Source organism: Balaenoptera acutorostrata, chromosome 7 (assembly GCF_949987535.1).
Source record: "Balaenoptera acutorostrata chromosome 7, mBalAcu1.1, whole genome shotgun sequence".
Lineage (NCBI taxonomy): Eukaryota > Metazoa > Chordata > Mammalia > Artiodactyla > Balaenopteridae > Balaenoptera > Balaenoptera acutorostrata.
This window is the reverse complement of record NC_080070.1, coordinates 97,866,826-97,884,301: the sequence shown is the minus strand read 5'-3', so window position 1 is coordinate 97,884,301 and position 17,476 is coordinate 97,866,826. Positions and strand designations below refer to the sequence as shown.

At 39.9% G+C, this 17,476-nt stretch overlaps 1 protein-coding gene across 3 annotated transcripts in view; it reads left to right on the top strand.

The window, feature by feature from the left end:
• RELN (reelin) overlaps window positions 1–17,476 on the top strand; it is a 529,785-nt gene that overhangs the window by 437,348 nt on the left and 74,961 nt on the right. For all 3 annotated transcript variants that reach the window (XM_007177312.2, XM_057550217.1, XM_057550216.1), the window contains exons 30-37: window positions 1,180–1,387; window positions 3,073–3,149; window positions 8,666–8,824; window positions 9,011–9,199; window positions 9,739–10,012; window positions 12,574–12,714; window positions 12,821–12,998; window positions 16,870–16,954. In XM_007177312.2, the coding sequence (XP_007177374.2) occupies window positions 1,180–1,387; window positions 3,073–3,149; window positions 8,666–8,824; window positions 9,011–9,199; window positions 9,739–10,012; window positions 12,574–12,714; window positions 12,821–12,998; window positions 16,870–16,954 (1,311 nt within the window). The remainder of the gene's footprint in view (window positions 1–1,179; window positions 1,388–3,072; window positions 3,150–8,665; window positions 8,825–9,010; window positions 9,200–9,738; window positions 10,013–12,573; window positions 12,715–12,820; window positions 12,999–16,869; window positions 16,955–17,476) is intronic.

Genomic DNA, 17,476 nt, shown 5'->3' with positions numbered 1-17,476 from the left:
AATATCCGTCTCTAGTTACTATATTTCATGTTACTTCTTCCAAGGAAATAGATTCTGAGTTTGTTCTTCTTTAAGTCCTAATTGTAGGAATTTGTAACCCAGGCAAATGAGGTGCTGAGATATTTTGTAGCTTTGAACTGCCTAAGAAGGAAACGCATGACAACACAAATTTCATTCCTAAAGTATATTTATTTATTAGTAATAGTAAAAATAATTAACATCGCTTGAGTCCGTACTTCATGCCAGGCGCTATAGTAGGTGTTTTTATTTCACCTCATTTAATTCTAGCAATAAATAACCCTATAGTGTAGTACTGTTATTGTCCCTGTTTACACTTGAGGAAACTGAGCCACAGAGAGGTATAGTGAATCTCCCAAGGTCACAAAGCTAGGAGTTGCTGGAGCTAGGCTTCAAAACCTGGCAGCCGAGCTCTTAACCACTTGGCTGCCTGTGCTCTTTACATTGCTTTTATACAAAATGTAATTGTATACATTTAAATTAAAAATCAACTTATGAAATGATAAATACAAGACTGCCAAAAGAGAACTTTACAAGAGAAGTATTTTCTGACCACAGTCACCCTTGGATGTTGCTACAAGCAAAAATAAAAAGGAAGCTGAGATTAAAGAGTAAAATTGGAGAAAGTATTATAAGCTCCGAAATCTTTTTATAGAATTTTTCCTGGAGGGAACTTCAAAGGATCCTTCCCAGCTTTTCAGTGCTCTGCCCTTCATCTGGTGCGTGACCAAAGACAAACATATGTTGTTGCAGGCCTTCTGTAGAGAGTGCTGTCACTCGTGGTTTCAGGGTGTTTCTTTTAAATCTGGGATTAACTCCCCTTATTGATCCACTAATACAAAGAACAAATGAACCAGTTTTGTTGTGGACAAAATCTATTTCTCAGTTTACACAAATCCTCTGAGTAACAAGAATCATGGAAATGTGTGGTTCCTGATGTCTCTCTGTTTAAAAATTTAAAATTATAGGAGCAGAATAGTGTTTTTGATGTTAGAAGTGATGGCTGTATTTCAGGCAGACGATTGGGAGATTCAAATTTTGATGTGGTTTCTTTCCCCTAACACCTGTGGCAATGCTTCTTTTGCCCATGCACTGAATGTACCTTCCAGTGTCTCATGATTTTAACAAAACCTCTCTCCTGTGTATCTCTTTTCTCGGAAGCCACACAAGGAACCTGTGTGTCTGTTGTCCCTAACCACAGTGAGATGTTCGATAGGTTTGAGGGGAAGCTCAGCCCATTGTGGTACAAGATAACCGGAGGCCAGATTGGAACAGGCTGTGGAACACTTAACGATGGCAAGTCTCTGTACTTCAGTGGCCCCGGAAAAAGGGAAGCAAGGACCATCCCTCTGGACACCAGGAATATCAGGTAAATAGTTAATTGGTATACTTCTCCATGAACATAGTACTTACCGTGCCATGTGTTCTAACCTACAACACTCTGTTCTGTTATTAAGGGTTTACATAGTAATGTTTCTCTATATAGATTCTGATATATAAAAATAAAGCATAACTTTATAATAAAATAGACAGTTTCCGCAAAACGTATACTCCAATTCATTAATCAGTGTACAGTCATCACCAAGGCCTGTGTGTCTAATATATGTCAGCTTGGTTTTCTAAAGTTCTGTGTTATTATGAAGACTATTTGGTATTAATTTTAATATATGCCAGGAGAAACAAAGAATTTTTTTCAACTTTAAATTCTGTGTCCAAAAATGTCATGACCCCCGTTTATCTAAGTTTATTTGTATTCACTTATTGAAAACTGTTCCAGAAATTTAAAATACCTACACTGACACCTACTGGTAAAATAAATAACTGCTTAGTTTTAAGGGCAAATGAAATAGTAGCACACCTAAAATAAAACTGTGCGTTTTTATTTTTAATCAAACTATTTTAGAATTGAAAGAAAGGAAACTAAAGAAATGTTTGAAACTTTTAGACCTTCTTCTCACTAAAATCTGGGGTTCTGTGTCATAGTTTTTCTGCCTTCAATCTCCTTCCCCTTCCTTCTGAGTCCTTCTCACAGAGGTGTGCCTGCCATGTAGGTTGGTTTACTGTGGACTGAGGCATGGTTTACATCACACTGAGTGAGTGTCAGTTGTGAAAAATTAAACCATCTGAGTCTAAATCAGTAATACAGGTAACTATCTGGCCCTGAACAAATACAGCATTCAGCTTTTTTTTTTTTTTAACAATTTTTTTTGTTGTTGTTGTTGGCTACATTGGGTCTTCATTGCTGCATGCGGGCTTTCTCTAGTTGTGGCGAGCAGGGGCTACTCTTCGTTGCGGTGCACGGGCTTCTCACTGTGGTGGCTTCTCTTGTTGCGGAACACGAGCTCTATGCACACAGGCTTCAGTAGTAGCAGCACGCAGGCTCAGTAGTTGTGGCACGTGGGCCCTAGGGCACGTGGGCTTCAGTAGTTGCGGCGCGTGGGCTCAGTATTTGCGGCGCCCGGGCTCTAGGGCGCGTGGGCTTCAGCAGTTGTGGCGTGCAGGCTCAGTACTTGTCGCTCGCGGGCTGTAGAGCGCAGGCTCAGTAGTTGTGGTGCACGGGCTTAGTTGCTCCGCAGCATGTGGGATCTTCCTGGACCAGGGACTGAACCCGTGTCCCCTGCATTGGCAGGCAGACTCTTAACCACTGCGCCACCAGGGAGGTCACAGCATTCAACTTTTTAATGTTAGATTTTTCCTCCTGAGTTTCCAAGGATAGTATCATCTCAATTTAAAGGAATTCCCATTTCAGTGATTTCATTAAATCATATCAGACTGTCACAATGAAGTGGAATTAAACTGTTTCCTTTTGTTTCAGTAATTATTCCAGAATAAAATTAATGGTCATATTAATTAACTTTTTCAAATGGTTACAGAATTAACTTACTATATAATCTTTGTAGTTTCTGTTTGTCATATGCCCTTCGAATTTAAAAGTAGTACCTAAGAATTATAGGAGTTTTACTTTTTAATGTGTCAAAATACAAAGGGCTAAATCTCTTCTGAGCTCATCTATTTGTAAGTAAACTGAAGTGTTTTGGGATTTTTTTCCCCCAGACTCGCTCAGTTTTATGTACAAATTGGAAGCAAAACTTCAGGGATTACCTGCATCAAACCAAGAGCTAGAAATGAAGGTAAGCTGCTATATTTCCATAGAAATTACAGTTACTACTAACAAATTAGTTCTTTCTCCTCCCAAAGTTTGGCCGGGATTTTGTAAACTGATACACTACCTTAAATCATTCCTTCTCTTCTCTTCTCCATCAATGAGTGGGTAACTACATAGAGCCTTGGTCTCTAAGATTCCTCATCCAGATCCTTAAGCCTGTAAACAGGGAAACCTGTTCCTTTATAACTTTACACGGGAGGAAACAAAATTGCAGAGATTTTTACATTCAGCACGGTGTAGGTCTAGGAACTTGTTTGCATAGGGTATTACTGAATGCAGATCATACTCTGCTTCCCGCCCGTAAGCATCCTGCGGGTACTAGAATCCTTTGGTGGAAGGAGCAGTTCTTGTAATAATAAACATGAACTTTTACTGAGTACCTACTATATGCAAGGCACTGTACCAAGTGTTTTATATGTTAATGCATTTAATCCTCACCATACCCCTTTAATAGGTACTATTATTTGTCCTATTTTACACATGTAGAAGCTGAGGCACAGAGAGGTCAAGTAACTTACGCAAGATCATTCAGTCAGTAAGTAGATGAGCAGGGAGTCAAACCACTCATGCTGGCTCTAGAGCCTATGCCTTAACCACCATGCACACTGCCTCTCTCGTTGCCCAGAATTCTACTCTCTCTAGGCATCCATACCATCTTCTGCCTCCGTGATTCAGTGCTGAAAGAAATTCATAAGGCTTGAAACATACATAGGTGGCCTTCAGTTGCTCTACAGATATGATGGGATTCCTTAAGGGACCCCGCATATGAGTTGGTTCCTGGTACAAAATCCATGAGCTTCTCAGATGAGTCTTCCTCCAAACATTGATCTCGTGAATAGCATGTGAAGAATTTTGCAGCTTCTAAGTTTGTTATTCTCTCAGGCATGACTATGTAAAACATATTGGCTTAAACACTATAGTACCTGCTAGTCAATAGAGCTACCAATAGCTCTGTTCGTCAATTCTAAACGTCCTTGGCCATCTCATCACTAACTGAAAGCTTCCATGACTTTTTCTAAGTATCTCAGTACTTTTAGTCTAGTAATTATCCAGATCATCTGTTTACTGAAGCAGCGGTCTAGAAACTTATATAGACTATTTTGCATTTCCTCATCTCTTGACAAACATTTATTAAGAATCTGCTGTAAGCTAGACGCTGTTCTAGGTGGCACCAATACAGTGTCACTGAAAGACGGATGCATCAGTCATGATGAGCTAGGTTATGCTGCAATAACAAACAACCCTCTAAATCTCTGTGGGTTAAAACAAAAAAGATTTGTCCTTTGTGCTGCATTTTCCTCATGGGTCATCTGAGGTCCTCATTCGAGCACCCAGGATAATGAAACAGCTGCTGGGTAGCTTCTGGATGTTGCCAGCCATGTGGCAGAAGGAAAGAGAGTGTGTGGTAAAGGGGACAAGAAATGCAGACTACCACATGCCAGAATGGGAAGAACTAGTGGGGCAATAATGAGCAGAGCAGACAGAAGCCCTGCCCTTAAGGGAACTTACATTCTAGTAAGAGGAGTCAGAAAATCAACAGTAAAGACAAGAAATAAGCAAGATGTTAGATTGATGGGCTAGGCAGAAATAAATAAGCTGATGAGATGGAAAGTAAACTTATGCAGGGGGAGATGCAGATTTCGATAGAATGGTCTGGGGGGGGCCTCACTGAGGAAGTGACATTTAAATTGAAATCTAAAGGGTGAAAAGGAGCCAGCACAGGAGCTCAGGGGAAGTTTTCCAGTCAGAAGAAACAGCAAAGGCCACGAGGTGGAAAAGAGTTGTGGTATTGGAGGAACAGAAAGAAAGCCAGGTGGCCTGGGGCACGTGAAGGTCGAGGAGTGCTTGGGGGCGAGGGGCAGGAGCCCTGTCATGCAGGACCTTGCTGGCCGTGGTAGGGAGGTGGGGTCGGAATCCACTGTCGGGGAAACCAATTGAAGGCTTTTAGGTCAGGTAGCAACGTAACCTGATTTAAGTTTTTACAGGATCACCCTGCAGAAACAATATGTAGTTCAAAGCAAAGGAGTATTTCTAGAGCACATTCTCCGCCCACACAGAGACAGGAGCTTTGAGGGATGCAAAGGTAGATGGGGTCCTGTCCCAAGACATTGCTCACTGATTGGAGAGGTAGAGCACTTTAATGTTGTCCTTAACCCTTGTAATAAAATTATTATTTAAAAATAGTTTGTGGTTGGCACAGTGTAGCAACTGTGTGCATGTGCATATGTGCATGACTCTTCTGAAAATTACAAATCCGTACCCCTATTTGTATATGAGAAAAAAAGACCAACTCTGGCCAGAGTACAGTGGGAAGCATCCACTTACTGACCTGAAGCTCTGCTCTATACTTAACCTCTGATTACAAATGCTCTTGTCTGCCCTGTTGGGCTTATTCCCTTAGGATTCCTTTAAGAACACAACTTTTTCTCAGTGACTCTGAGCCATTTTCTTGAACTCACTGCTGCCTGTGTAATTTACATCCCACAGGCATTTCTCAGTCTTTTATTGAAAACTGGTTGTTAAAATGTAAATCTGCCTAAATCCTTGAACAAATCTTTTCTAGTGATGAAAGTAACAATTTTTTACATACTCAAGCTGAAGCCTCCATTTACATATTTGGAATTAAAATCAAAGTTAGGCTATTTTCAATAAGACTGGGAAGATTGTAGATGGAATTGTAATTTAAAAAGGGAAATGTTTTATGTTCCTTAAACGCTCAGTAGATGAGCTAAAATGGCTTGGTTTATTCAGATGGATACTGTTTAGATGACACAGCTAAAGAGGCTCAGCGATTGATATAAAATATGGATATTGCTGTTTCCCTGTCTTGCATTTCTCCATTCTTTCATACTTATCTGCAAGGCACTTCATTGTCCTGCAGAATTGGGGCCCTCATCTCTGTAGATCTTGTGGCTGCCTGAAGGTATAAGTGACACCCCCGAAAAAGTTAATGAGGAGAAAGGCAGCAAGCAGAAACCAATTGGAGTATGGACCTCTTGAGCTGTGTTTCTCATATTCTTGTGTACATCTGAATCCTTTAGGAGGCTTTCAAATGCAGATTCTGATTCAGTAGGACTTGGGTGGTATGCTGCATAACAAATTATTCCAAAACTGAGTGGCCTAAAGCAACATCTGTTATCTTCTAGTTTCTGTGAGTCAGGAATTCAAGAGCAGCTTTGCTGGGTGGATCTGGCTCCAGACCTCTCATGAGGCTGCATACAAGATAAAAGCCAAGACGGTGCAGTCATCTGAAGACTCAGCCAGGGCTGGAGGATCTCTTTCCAAGATGCTCACTTACATGGCTATTGGCAAGAGGCCTCAGTTTCTTTCAGTGGACCTAGCCATAGGCTGCTTGAGTGTCCTTACTACCTGTCAGCTGACTTTCTTCAGAGCAAGACAACCGTGAGAGAGCAGGGAAGAAAGTGCGAGCGCCTTTTATGGCCTACTCTCAGAAGTCACACATTGTCGCTTCTACGATATTCTATTAGAAGCAAGTTACTGAGTCCAGCCACACTCAAAAAGAGGAGAATTAAGCTTCACTTTTTGATGGGAGGAGTGTCAAAGGATTTGTGGACATGTAAAAACACCACAGGTAGAGCCTGTTCCCAGGTGATGCAGACACTGGGTCTTAGACCGTACTTTGAGTAGAAGGTGCTAAAGGACCACCAGTGAGATTTTAGTCTTGTGATGCTTCATTTCTGGTACTGTATCTGCTTTCTGAATAGGTCACCGAGCTAACTATCTAAATTACTCATTTTCTCTCCCTCTCTCTCCCTCTCTCCTATGTTATTAAGTATACACCATATCAAACAAATTAATATCCACACGAAAAACTATATTTTGAGAAAACATCGAGGGTTGGAGACTGGAGTTTTCTCAGATGCTCCTCACCTTGACTAGAATAAAAATGAGAAAGTGCCTAGCTTCAGTCTTCTTCCTGAACTTTGGTGTGGTTCTCTCCCTTCTCTAACACATGAGTCTCACCTCCACCCACTGAAGCTCCAACTGCGCATGTCTACACGCATACACAGCATCCTGCCTCCCCAGAGAGTTCCTATTCTTTGAGCTGTTTTTATCCTCTCATCAAACACGATGATTTCTTCTATTTTAAATATGGTAGGATTAATTCTCCTGAGATTTCCAATTTTTTAGCATGTTAGTCATTGTTATTTCTGGCATCACCCCTTGTCAGATGTGGTGACAATAATTCCATGTAATATCAATTCACCTTAAAAGGCTTTCTTTTAGTTCTATATTTTATCATATTATTTCTTGAAACTTAATTTTAGTAAACTCTTTGCTATGCAACATGACAGAGGGATTGAGATGTTCTGGTTAGTCAATAATGAGGAAACTAAAAACTTATTGTAAGAACCATGAATTATTACAATTACAAAAAGGTTAGAACATAATAAAATTAATATAACAAATACAACTTTACTGAACATAATTTCTGTGAATACTCAGAAAGCACTTCAATATCCCCAGTCATAATTATGAATATGCAGTGCCAGTCTTAGGAACAGTTATAGAATAGCAATTAGATAGATGCCAAGAAAGCGCTCTGCCCCCCCATCAAGTAAAATATATTTTTTTATTAATTGCTAATGATCATATATATATCCTGTTGATTCCTACCATTTCATCATTAGCAATTTTTTCCTTTGCATTCAACATTACCCTTTCCCTGTGTCCTCTTTTAAAAGAAAAATTTTTCTGGGATAGGTAGCAGGAATAGCACACAAAGTATCTTAAACTTTAATGTGCATTTCCCGAAATCACACCAGGTGACAGGCAGAGGGAGGTGGAGTAGAAGGGATAAGTGAAGGGGAAGGGTGACACAGAGAAAGAAAGGTAGAACTAGAAAGGTAGAGAAAGAAAGGTAGAACCATCGGATGGGAGTGAGTTCTTCTGCTTTGCTATTTAATAATTTGTCCTTATTCAGTCTTCAGTGACCAAGGTCTGACGAAGTGTGAAATGCCAGTAAAAATTCTGTTCTGCTTAATAGAATTTCAGATTGGGCTGTGCTTCCTACCTGGTACATTGGTGGCAAAGAGCACTTCTTGATTGTGTACTGGGAGATTGAGATATTTTTTCTGAGTATATAATAATGATATGACACTTTGTAAAGTTCAGGACAGAACCTAAAATTCAAATACGTAATCTGGAGTGGATTTTTATGTCCCCCCTACCAACCTACTCATCACTCATGCAAAGCTGAGTGGTCTTTAAAAGAGCTTATGTATTTTCTCCCCCCCCCCGCCACTTCCTAGGAGTCAGTGCATTAGAAACTGTCAAGAAATTGATGAGCCTTCAGGTCTACTAATTCATTCCTTGGAAGTTAGATGAATGTGCCCTCATCCTATGAGATGCAATCTGAAGTTTCTCCTGCAGTCTTGCCATTTCAAATAATACTGTTCCTTGCCTTTTTTGCCTCTAGGAAAGCTGTCTAAGTAACTGGATTTATGTCTTTTAACTCAGGGCTTGTTGTTCAGTATTCAAATGACAATGGGATACTCTGGCATTTGCTTCGAGAGTTGGACTTCATGTCATTTCTGGAACCACAGATCATTTCCATCGACCTTCCACGAGAGGCAAAGACACCTGCAACAGCTTTTCGATGGTGGCAACCCCAACATGGCAAGTTACTGCTCACCCCAAGTTTCCTGGTAGCATTTAGATCATCCAGTTAAAGCCACGTTGTACTGTGTGTTTCTTAATTTGCTGTCGATTTCTAGATAATTTGATTTAAAACCACAGTCGTAAAGATATTCATATTGCTATATAATGAATCTTCTCTAACTGCCTTTATTCATCTGATTTCAGGGAAGCATTCAGCGCAGTGGGCCTTGGATGATGTCCTTATAGGAATGAATGACAGCTCTCAAACTGGGTTTCAAGACAAATTTGATGGCTCTTTAGATTTGCAAGCCAACTGGTATCGAATCCAAGGAGGTCAAGTCAATACTGACTGTCTCTCTATGGATACTGCTCTGATATTCACTGAAAACATAGGTATACATTTTCACCAGATAAAGGGAGAATATTTAATTAACTGGAGGATTAAATTAACTAAAACCCAAGAGCAGATTCTCTAATGCAAAACTGTGTGCATAACTGCCCGTACTGAGAGGGGGGCTCTTGGAAGTAAAGACCTGTGTTGTCCTTTAATGTAACTTGGTGAGCCCAATAACAATTTTTGCAGGAACTGTCTTTCATGGCATGCATAATATGACTAAGGTTTCTTAAAAGTGGGGCAAAAGTACCTATCTGAAAACATTCCCATGTTTCATAATTTGCAGAATTACAATTTTCAGACTCTCTATTAGCCTGTCTCAAGGTGGTAAAGCTTTTCAAGTTAGCAGCCTTCCATATTTCTGAGTCTATGCTAACTAGATAAAAATAGTCAACGTGAGATGAAAAGCCAAAGCACATGTGAGACACTATAGATAAGACATGATTTTTGTTTGCCACTGAAAGCATGATGAGCAGAAACACCAAATAAGAAAAGAGCACAATTATGTGCTGCCATTAAACTTTTCCTTTTTTTGTAGGAAAACCTCGTTATGCTGAGACCTGGGACTTTCATGTGTCAGCATCGACTTTCCTGCAGTTTGAAATGAGCATGGGCTGTAGCAAGCCCTTTAGCGACTCCCACGGTGTACAGCTCCAGTATTCTCTGAACAATGGCAGGGACTGGCATCTTGTCACCGCAGAATGTGTTCCTCCAACCATTGGCTGTCTGCACTACACAGAAAGTTCAATTTACACCTCCGAGAGATTCCAGAATTGGAAGCGGATCACTGTCTACCTTCCACTTTCCACCATGTGAGAATTGTCATTTGGCTACGTGTCAGAACTTCAGGTTTCTGTCACCTAATTGGAAAATAATTATGATGCCACTTGGCAATTCTATTACTCTCTCATGATAATCATGCATGGAGTATACCGGGGGGAAAGAAAAGTTCAAGGTGCTTGGGTAACAATTTTTAAATGTGGTTAAGAGTTCCGAGAGTTTTCCAAGGCTGAACTTTTCTGTTCTTCAGCAACGTGAAGGCTGCCCACCAGATTCAGTTTTTAAACTGTTGTAAAAACAAATATCTACCCAATAACCAGACTGATACTTATCCACATGAAGCAGTTTGTGAAATCATCACATGTGGAAGAGTATCCTTAGTTGTTTGGGTTTTTTTTAATCTCAGTACCGGAATAAGAGTAAAAGGTTCGTTCTTTTGGGATGCTCATATCTTTTACATCTTTATTCCCCTCCACAGTATTTCAGATCACATTCAGGAGTTATATTAGGGCTTACAGCAGGCTCCCACTTTTGCGGTTTAGGCATTTGCATAATTTGGGGATCTTTCTAGGAACCAATGTGTACTATGGTGGGTGGTAGAGATTGTACCATCCTGGGGCTGCTCCCCGCACATCCCTGTATCTCCCTTCCACGGCTCTGCTCTGAATTGTAGGCAAATTGGCCTCTGTAAGCTGCGTTTGCCAGCTGCATGTGTTTGCTGGCTTCCTGATAGATTTAGAGAGTAGCAGATATTGGCAAGAAGTTGGAGGATGGAAATAAAGTTAAACCAGGGTGTTCCTTCCCCTCCCTTTCTATCTCAAGTGCATCTTGGCCAACTTCAGCAGCTCCAGCTCCCCCGAGATATCCTTCCATGTGACACTGGCCCCTGGGCACTAACCTCATCTCTTCTTGTGTCCCTCCATCTTTGGACTTGTAGTGCTTCCTGACTTTGTTAAACTCTGGTTTCCTCACTGCCCCCATGCTCTGCCATGAACTGTGCATCCAATTCCTTGTGTTAAATTCCCTCTGTGTTAAATATTTACAGTGGTTTCCATTTTCCTGGTTCAATTTGGATTCAGAGAGGCACAAACAAGTGGCAGAAAAAAAAACAAACAAACACAGGAAATCAAAGCGTTTTAGTATATAACCCAAAATAGTTTCCTGTGGACCACAGAGCTTTAAAGAGTGCTAACTTGTAGCTCATTTATTCACTTTATTTTTATTCAACAAACATTTATTGAATATCTGTTATGTTTTAGATCTCTGACACAAAATGAATAAGTTGATGCCAGGATCCAAATATATTATTTAGGGTAACAGGTATCTAAACAGTTATGTTATAAAATGATAACAGAAGCAAAACCCAATGATACTATTGAAACACAGGGAGATACTACCTAACTCAGTTTGGGGAGGTCAGAGGGAGCTTTCTGGAGGAGCTGATGTCTGAGCTGAGTCTAAATAAGTGAGTAGAGCTTGTCTGAGTGAAAAGGGCTCATTGTGGGGGACGGGCATATGTGCTGTTGTAAACTGAAATAGAATCCCAGAGGCCAGAAGAAACATGAGTTTATGGGGAAATGCAAGGATTCGATGCTATCAGAGTATAACTTTGAGGCAATAGGGGAAGATGAGGCAAGGGAAGAGGGCAGATGATGAAGGGGCCGTGTATTTATTAGCAGTTTGGCCTTGACATTGCATGTGTTGGGGAACCATTTCAAGGGTGTTAAGCTGAGTGTTGATGTGACTAGATTTCTGTTTCAGAGCCACCATTGCTGGCAGCTGTGTTGCACTGAAGGAGAACTTGTGTAGGGGAAACTATAGCACTTGAGATTTTACTGTTGAAATTCCGCTTCAAGTCAACTGTGTTCTGCTTTCCAAATAACTAACACGTTTCTGCTGTGCAATCTGTTCCTAAATGAGAGAGACTGCTGTTTGGTAAGGCTGCACATATTTCTGGATAAAGTGGTCTTCTGTCAGTACATTCCAAATAACAGATTGCAAATACAATAAAAAACACGGGAGTACATCACATCATTCTAGTCCTCCCCTTTAAGGGAGCCAGGCCCTCGGGAACCAAAATAGAGGCAGAAGTTGGATGGGGCTTCCATTGACTACCTCAGAAACTATTTAGGGAACAGTAGACCTCACGGCAAGACCTTTGTAAGATTCCAACTTATACTCATGTTTACCATCCTCAGTCTCGTTCCCAGTACTGAAAAGTAGTAAAAGCCTAAAAGCAAAAACTAAGGTTCTGCATGTAGTTCAAACACAGAATAAATTGATAGTTTGAAGTAACTCTCCCATCTCACGTGTGTTCAGAGGCTCTTGTATGAAAGAAATGGTGAAATATTTTTAAAGCATGTTTTCTACTCTCCTGTTTGTGGGTCTGGAGTAAACAACATCCTTTACTTGGTATGAAAACAAAGTGTCTCAAATAAAGAGGGAACTGGCACCCAGAGAGGGCACTTTAAAGGGAAAGAATTAAAATAAATGTTTTCGTGCTTTGAAGGTTGCCATTCAAACCAAGTGTGGTTTGGTTTTTTTTTTGGTCATTTTCTTTTGTTTGTTTGTTTGTTTGTTTGTTTTTGCTTAGCTCTCCCAGGACCCGGTTCAGATGGATCCAAGCCAACTACACCGTGGGGGCTGACTCCTGGGCTATTGATAACGTTGTGCTGGCCTCGGGGTGCCCTTGGATGTGCTCAGGACGAGGGATTTGTGATGCTGGACGCTGTGTGTAAGTTAATAAAACTGGCAGTTTCTTTCTTTGTAATGCAGAGATAAAGATGGCTTCTTGATCTCACGACAAGTAATGCCTTTTCTCCCCTCATTTTTTTTCTCAGGTGTGACCGGGGCTTTGGTGGAACCTACTGTGTTCCTGTCGTTCCTCTGCCCTCGATTCTTAAAGATGATTTCAATGGGAACTTACATCCCGACCTTTGGCCTGAAGTATATGGTGCAGAGAGGGGGAATCTGAATGGTGAAACCATCAAATCTGGAACATCGCTCATTTTTAAAGGGGTCAGATAAGATTCTTCTTCACTACCACTGAATTACCTACTTCACTCACTGCTCCACACACATGCATTTCTGTTCAGATGATGTAGTATTTTATACACAGTTATTGTCTTCTAGGACATATCATGGTTTTAGAAGTCAGGATAGTGGTGGTTTGGGCAGAAGAAAATGAGGTATAAATTGGAAGAGAGAATTAGGGGCCATCTGGACTGCTGGTAATGTTCTGTTTCCTGAGTTGTATAGAAATTACATAGCTGTGTTACCTTGTGATAATTCCATCATGATTTGATACTTTCCTTTATGTAATTTATATTTCAGTAAAAAAGTTTCCATAAGGAACATGAATATGCTCATGTCATCAACAACAACAAAAAATGTTTCCTCTTATATTCACTGCAGTCACTTTTTATGATCCCTTAGGCATAAAATTTTTCCTTTGCTTTGGTAATCAGACCTTCTTTACTCTCTGCTGGAATTATATATGTAAAAATTATATATATACTATTTCTAGAATCTTGACTTCTAGAATGTAGCATTTTATGTGTAATTAAGTATCTAACTTAGAATATTTTTTAATTGATTTTACGGAAGGTCTTTGCTTTTTCCTTTCACTTTCTTTCTTTTCCTCCTACCAATACAACCATTTGGTGACTTTAAGAAAACCAAACATTTAAGCCAAATCAAATAACATTCTCAAACATCATTAGTGTATTTTTTGTATTTCGACCTAGGTGTTGGTTAGAGGGTTGTTAAGCAATTGTGTGAAACTGTGCTGAGCTGGCACATATTCATATGCAAATACATGCTACAACCTGTCTCACTCAGCTGGGGAAATCGGCTAATCTAGGTGTGCAAATGAAATCTTTAACAAAAATCCGCATGGGTTTCTGTACATCCTTAATAATTAACACCTAACACTTAGAAAATTAGACACCCTGGAACTTTTTCAATTATAGCTAATAGATGCTGGCTATCATCCTTGTGTGAATCCAGAATTCTTCTCAAGTCTTCGATGAGATAGAAAAAAACACTTCAAGGGTCAGAGAGATTTACAAGTCCCTGAGTGCTCTAAGGGGCCAAAAAAACTGAGGCAGGACATTTCAGGGTGGAAACTACTGTTTTTGTGTGTGTGTGTTTTTAGGTCTTGTCTGAGGCTTCAGCTCTCATTACCACTATCTATTTGAAGCAGTTGACAAGACCAAAAAAGATAAAGTCCTGTGATTCAAATATCTTTACCTGATAAACTTTTAAGCAGTAGAATTAAACTGGTCTCTAGATCCTATAAACAAGGAAGACACATAGTCTTTTATGTGTTCCCTTTAGCCGTCCAATTGCAAGGGCAGCCAAGCATTATATGTGTTGGACATATTATCTGTCAGCTCTGCAAGATGCAGGGAGGGCTCAGCGTGTGTCATTCAGTAGGTTGTAGTTCGACCTAGAAAGGCATTCTTTTGTGAAAAAGGAAATGATAGGCTCCTTTTAATGTTTATAGATTCAGGAGTGCCATCCACTATTACAATAGCTTCCCATTTAGCACCATGAATTACTGAATCTGGAAGAGGATGAGAAAAGAAACATCTGTATGAACTAGAATATATGCAGAAGCTGGGCATGACAGTTCCACTGGGCAATTATCAAGTGCTTAACTATACACAAAATTTAAAATATGAAAGAAAGATACTTTCATAATTACAGATCATGCCAACTCTCAACAAAATTGCCCCTACAAGGGACTTCCCTTGGTCCAGTGGTAAAGAATCTGCCTTACAATGCAGGAGACACAGGTTCGATCCCTGTTCAGGGAACTAAGATCCCACATGCAGCAGGGCAACTAAACCCGCGGGCCACAGCTGCTGAGCTCGCGCACCTCAACTAGAATCCACGTGCCACAAACTACAGAGCCCACGCACTCTGGAACCCACGCACCACAACTACAGAGCCCACACACCCTGGAGCCTGCACACCACAACTAGAGAAGAGAAAACCCGCACGCCACAACTAGAGAGAAGCCCGCGCACCACAATGAAAGATCCCGCCTGCCTCAACGAAGATCCTGTGGGCCGCAGCTAAGACCCGATGCAGCCAAAAATAAATAAAATAAATAAATTTTTAAAAATAGCTCCTACAAGATACGCTATAAAATGGGTTCTTTTATGGCTGACTTATATTGACCCATGGGAACAATTTTATACTCACATTCCATAATCAAGGGGGAAGAGTAATCATATTCCTTTATCTTGACGTTGTCAAGGGATATTTATGAACTGGATCTATTAACTACCCGCCTCAAAGCTTTTTCATTGTATTGATAAGATGAAGAAGCCACCTTTCCCCATAAGCTTAACCTCTGCATGACGCCAAGCTATAAAAACATCCAAGGCCTTATGTTTGTAAGTGTATGAGGGAGAGGGTAAGGACATAAAGACATGAAGGACAGGCAGTGATCAAGCATCATGGACTGTGCAGGGCAGTGAGTTATTATGATAAAAGAAAAATAAGACTGGAAATATAAGGCTTTTACACAGCAGCCTTTAATCCAGGAAGTTTGAAACTATGCTTTGTGGAGTTCAAGGATGGGTATAAATGCAGTTGCTTTTTCATTACCATATCAAATGATTCTCAAATTCTAAATTTAACATTAGCTGGATATCTCTCCCCAAACCAAAAAATAATTTAATAAACAAAATAATGGTATCTTAAAGGGTGGAGGATAAGTTTCAGAATCTGACATATCTAGGTTCAAATCCTGCTATCGTCACTTTTGCAATCTTGAGCAAGTTCCTGTCCCTCTCAGATTTTGTTTCCTTATCTGCAACAGGAAGATAATAATATATTTCCCTTAGGAGCGATAGGTGCTTTTTAAAGGAGTAAAGTGGTTCTTTTAGAACCCAGCATGTTGTAGGCACTCAATATATGGTTACTATTACAAAATTAGTCCTATTTAAAAATTTTCAGCTATTGAAGAATGTACTCTATAATAAATGTTAAGAAGAAGAGGAAGAATTTGCTTTCTCTACCTAAGATTCCATTTGGTATTTGTTAGTTGATAATTAAGAAATCGATAGACAATGTCCACTCAGTATCACACAGCCCCACACCACCAAAGAGCCACTTCATTCAGAGTCAGACCTGAGAAACTGAAAGGCCTGTTTGTACCTAGGACATCTGCGTAGTGAAGTTCTGTTTTACTGGCTGTCACCGCAACCCTGTGTACGCATGGAGAAAACAAGCTATGGAGCTGTCAATCCCAGGCAACCAGAAATAGTTAATTAGCAGAAAAAATTACTAAAGCCAAAATGATCACTTTCCGCCTTCCTTGGCTTCTCTGCATGAATGGTTCCAGCCCGGGCTTGGGGGCTTGCTTAGTTATGCCTTATTTAACCTGACCCACTGGAGGGTGTTGTGTCAGCCTGAATGAGAGCTTCCCAGGGCCATCACAGCACGCAAATGAGTAAGTTCCTAAGACTCTTTGGAACCCTGAAAAAGTTACCTATCAGCTCCCAGCTTCCAGCAGGAGCACTTGGCACATTTTCCGTCTGTTTCCTCGTTATTCCTCTCACAACATGCTGTGATCAAAGGAGGCTGTTTTTTAAAAAGGCCTGTAGATATGCAGTGCTATCATTCTTGCACTGCTTTCTATAAGTCACAGCAAAGTGTGACTTGGAGTTGAGACAATGAAATATTGTTATTTAGGCATAGGGAAATGAAAGCCATTGAAAGGGGAAATGATCAATTTTTCCTTCCAAACTGGACCGAGTATTGCTTCTTGATCATTATGTATCATTTAGCTAATGTAAGTTAGATGTATAAAATCAAAGGAAAATAATTTTGCAAATGAAATAAGATTGCCTAACATATGTGTTTTTGTTTACAGGAAGGACTACGGATGCTCATTTCAAGAGATCTAGACTGTACCAATACAATGTATGTCCAGTTTTCACTTCGATTTATAGCAAAAGGTAAGTCATTTCTATGAGTATGAATTCACTATTTCCCTTCAAGCAAATTTCCCCACAGAGAAGTAACAGATTTGAGGCCTATAAATTTTGTTATATGGGAGAGCTAACATAAATTTGAGTACATAGTGTTCACAAATGTTCTATAATATATATTCCTTTTAATATAAGGGTAAGATAACTACTTGTTTTATAATAATTTCATACAGATGTAGTAATCATACTAGTCCTGTGGTAGTTAAATTTATCATCATGTCCCTGAGTCTTTTTTCCACCACTTCTTTCTAGCCGTAAGAAATTTAAATTTAAAAAATTTAACTTATGGAAACTTGGGATTTTCTTTCACAGATGTGAACAGTGAACCCCAAAAGTCAACTCTGTCATTCTGACCTTTCATATTAACTAATTTTCTTGACAAATAATGCCATTTGGATCTAATAAATTCTCAAGTAGATTTTCTGTGTATTCTGAGATTTAAATGTTTGGCCCTTTGTAGAACTGTGATGCCTGTAGAATCAAAAAATT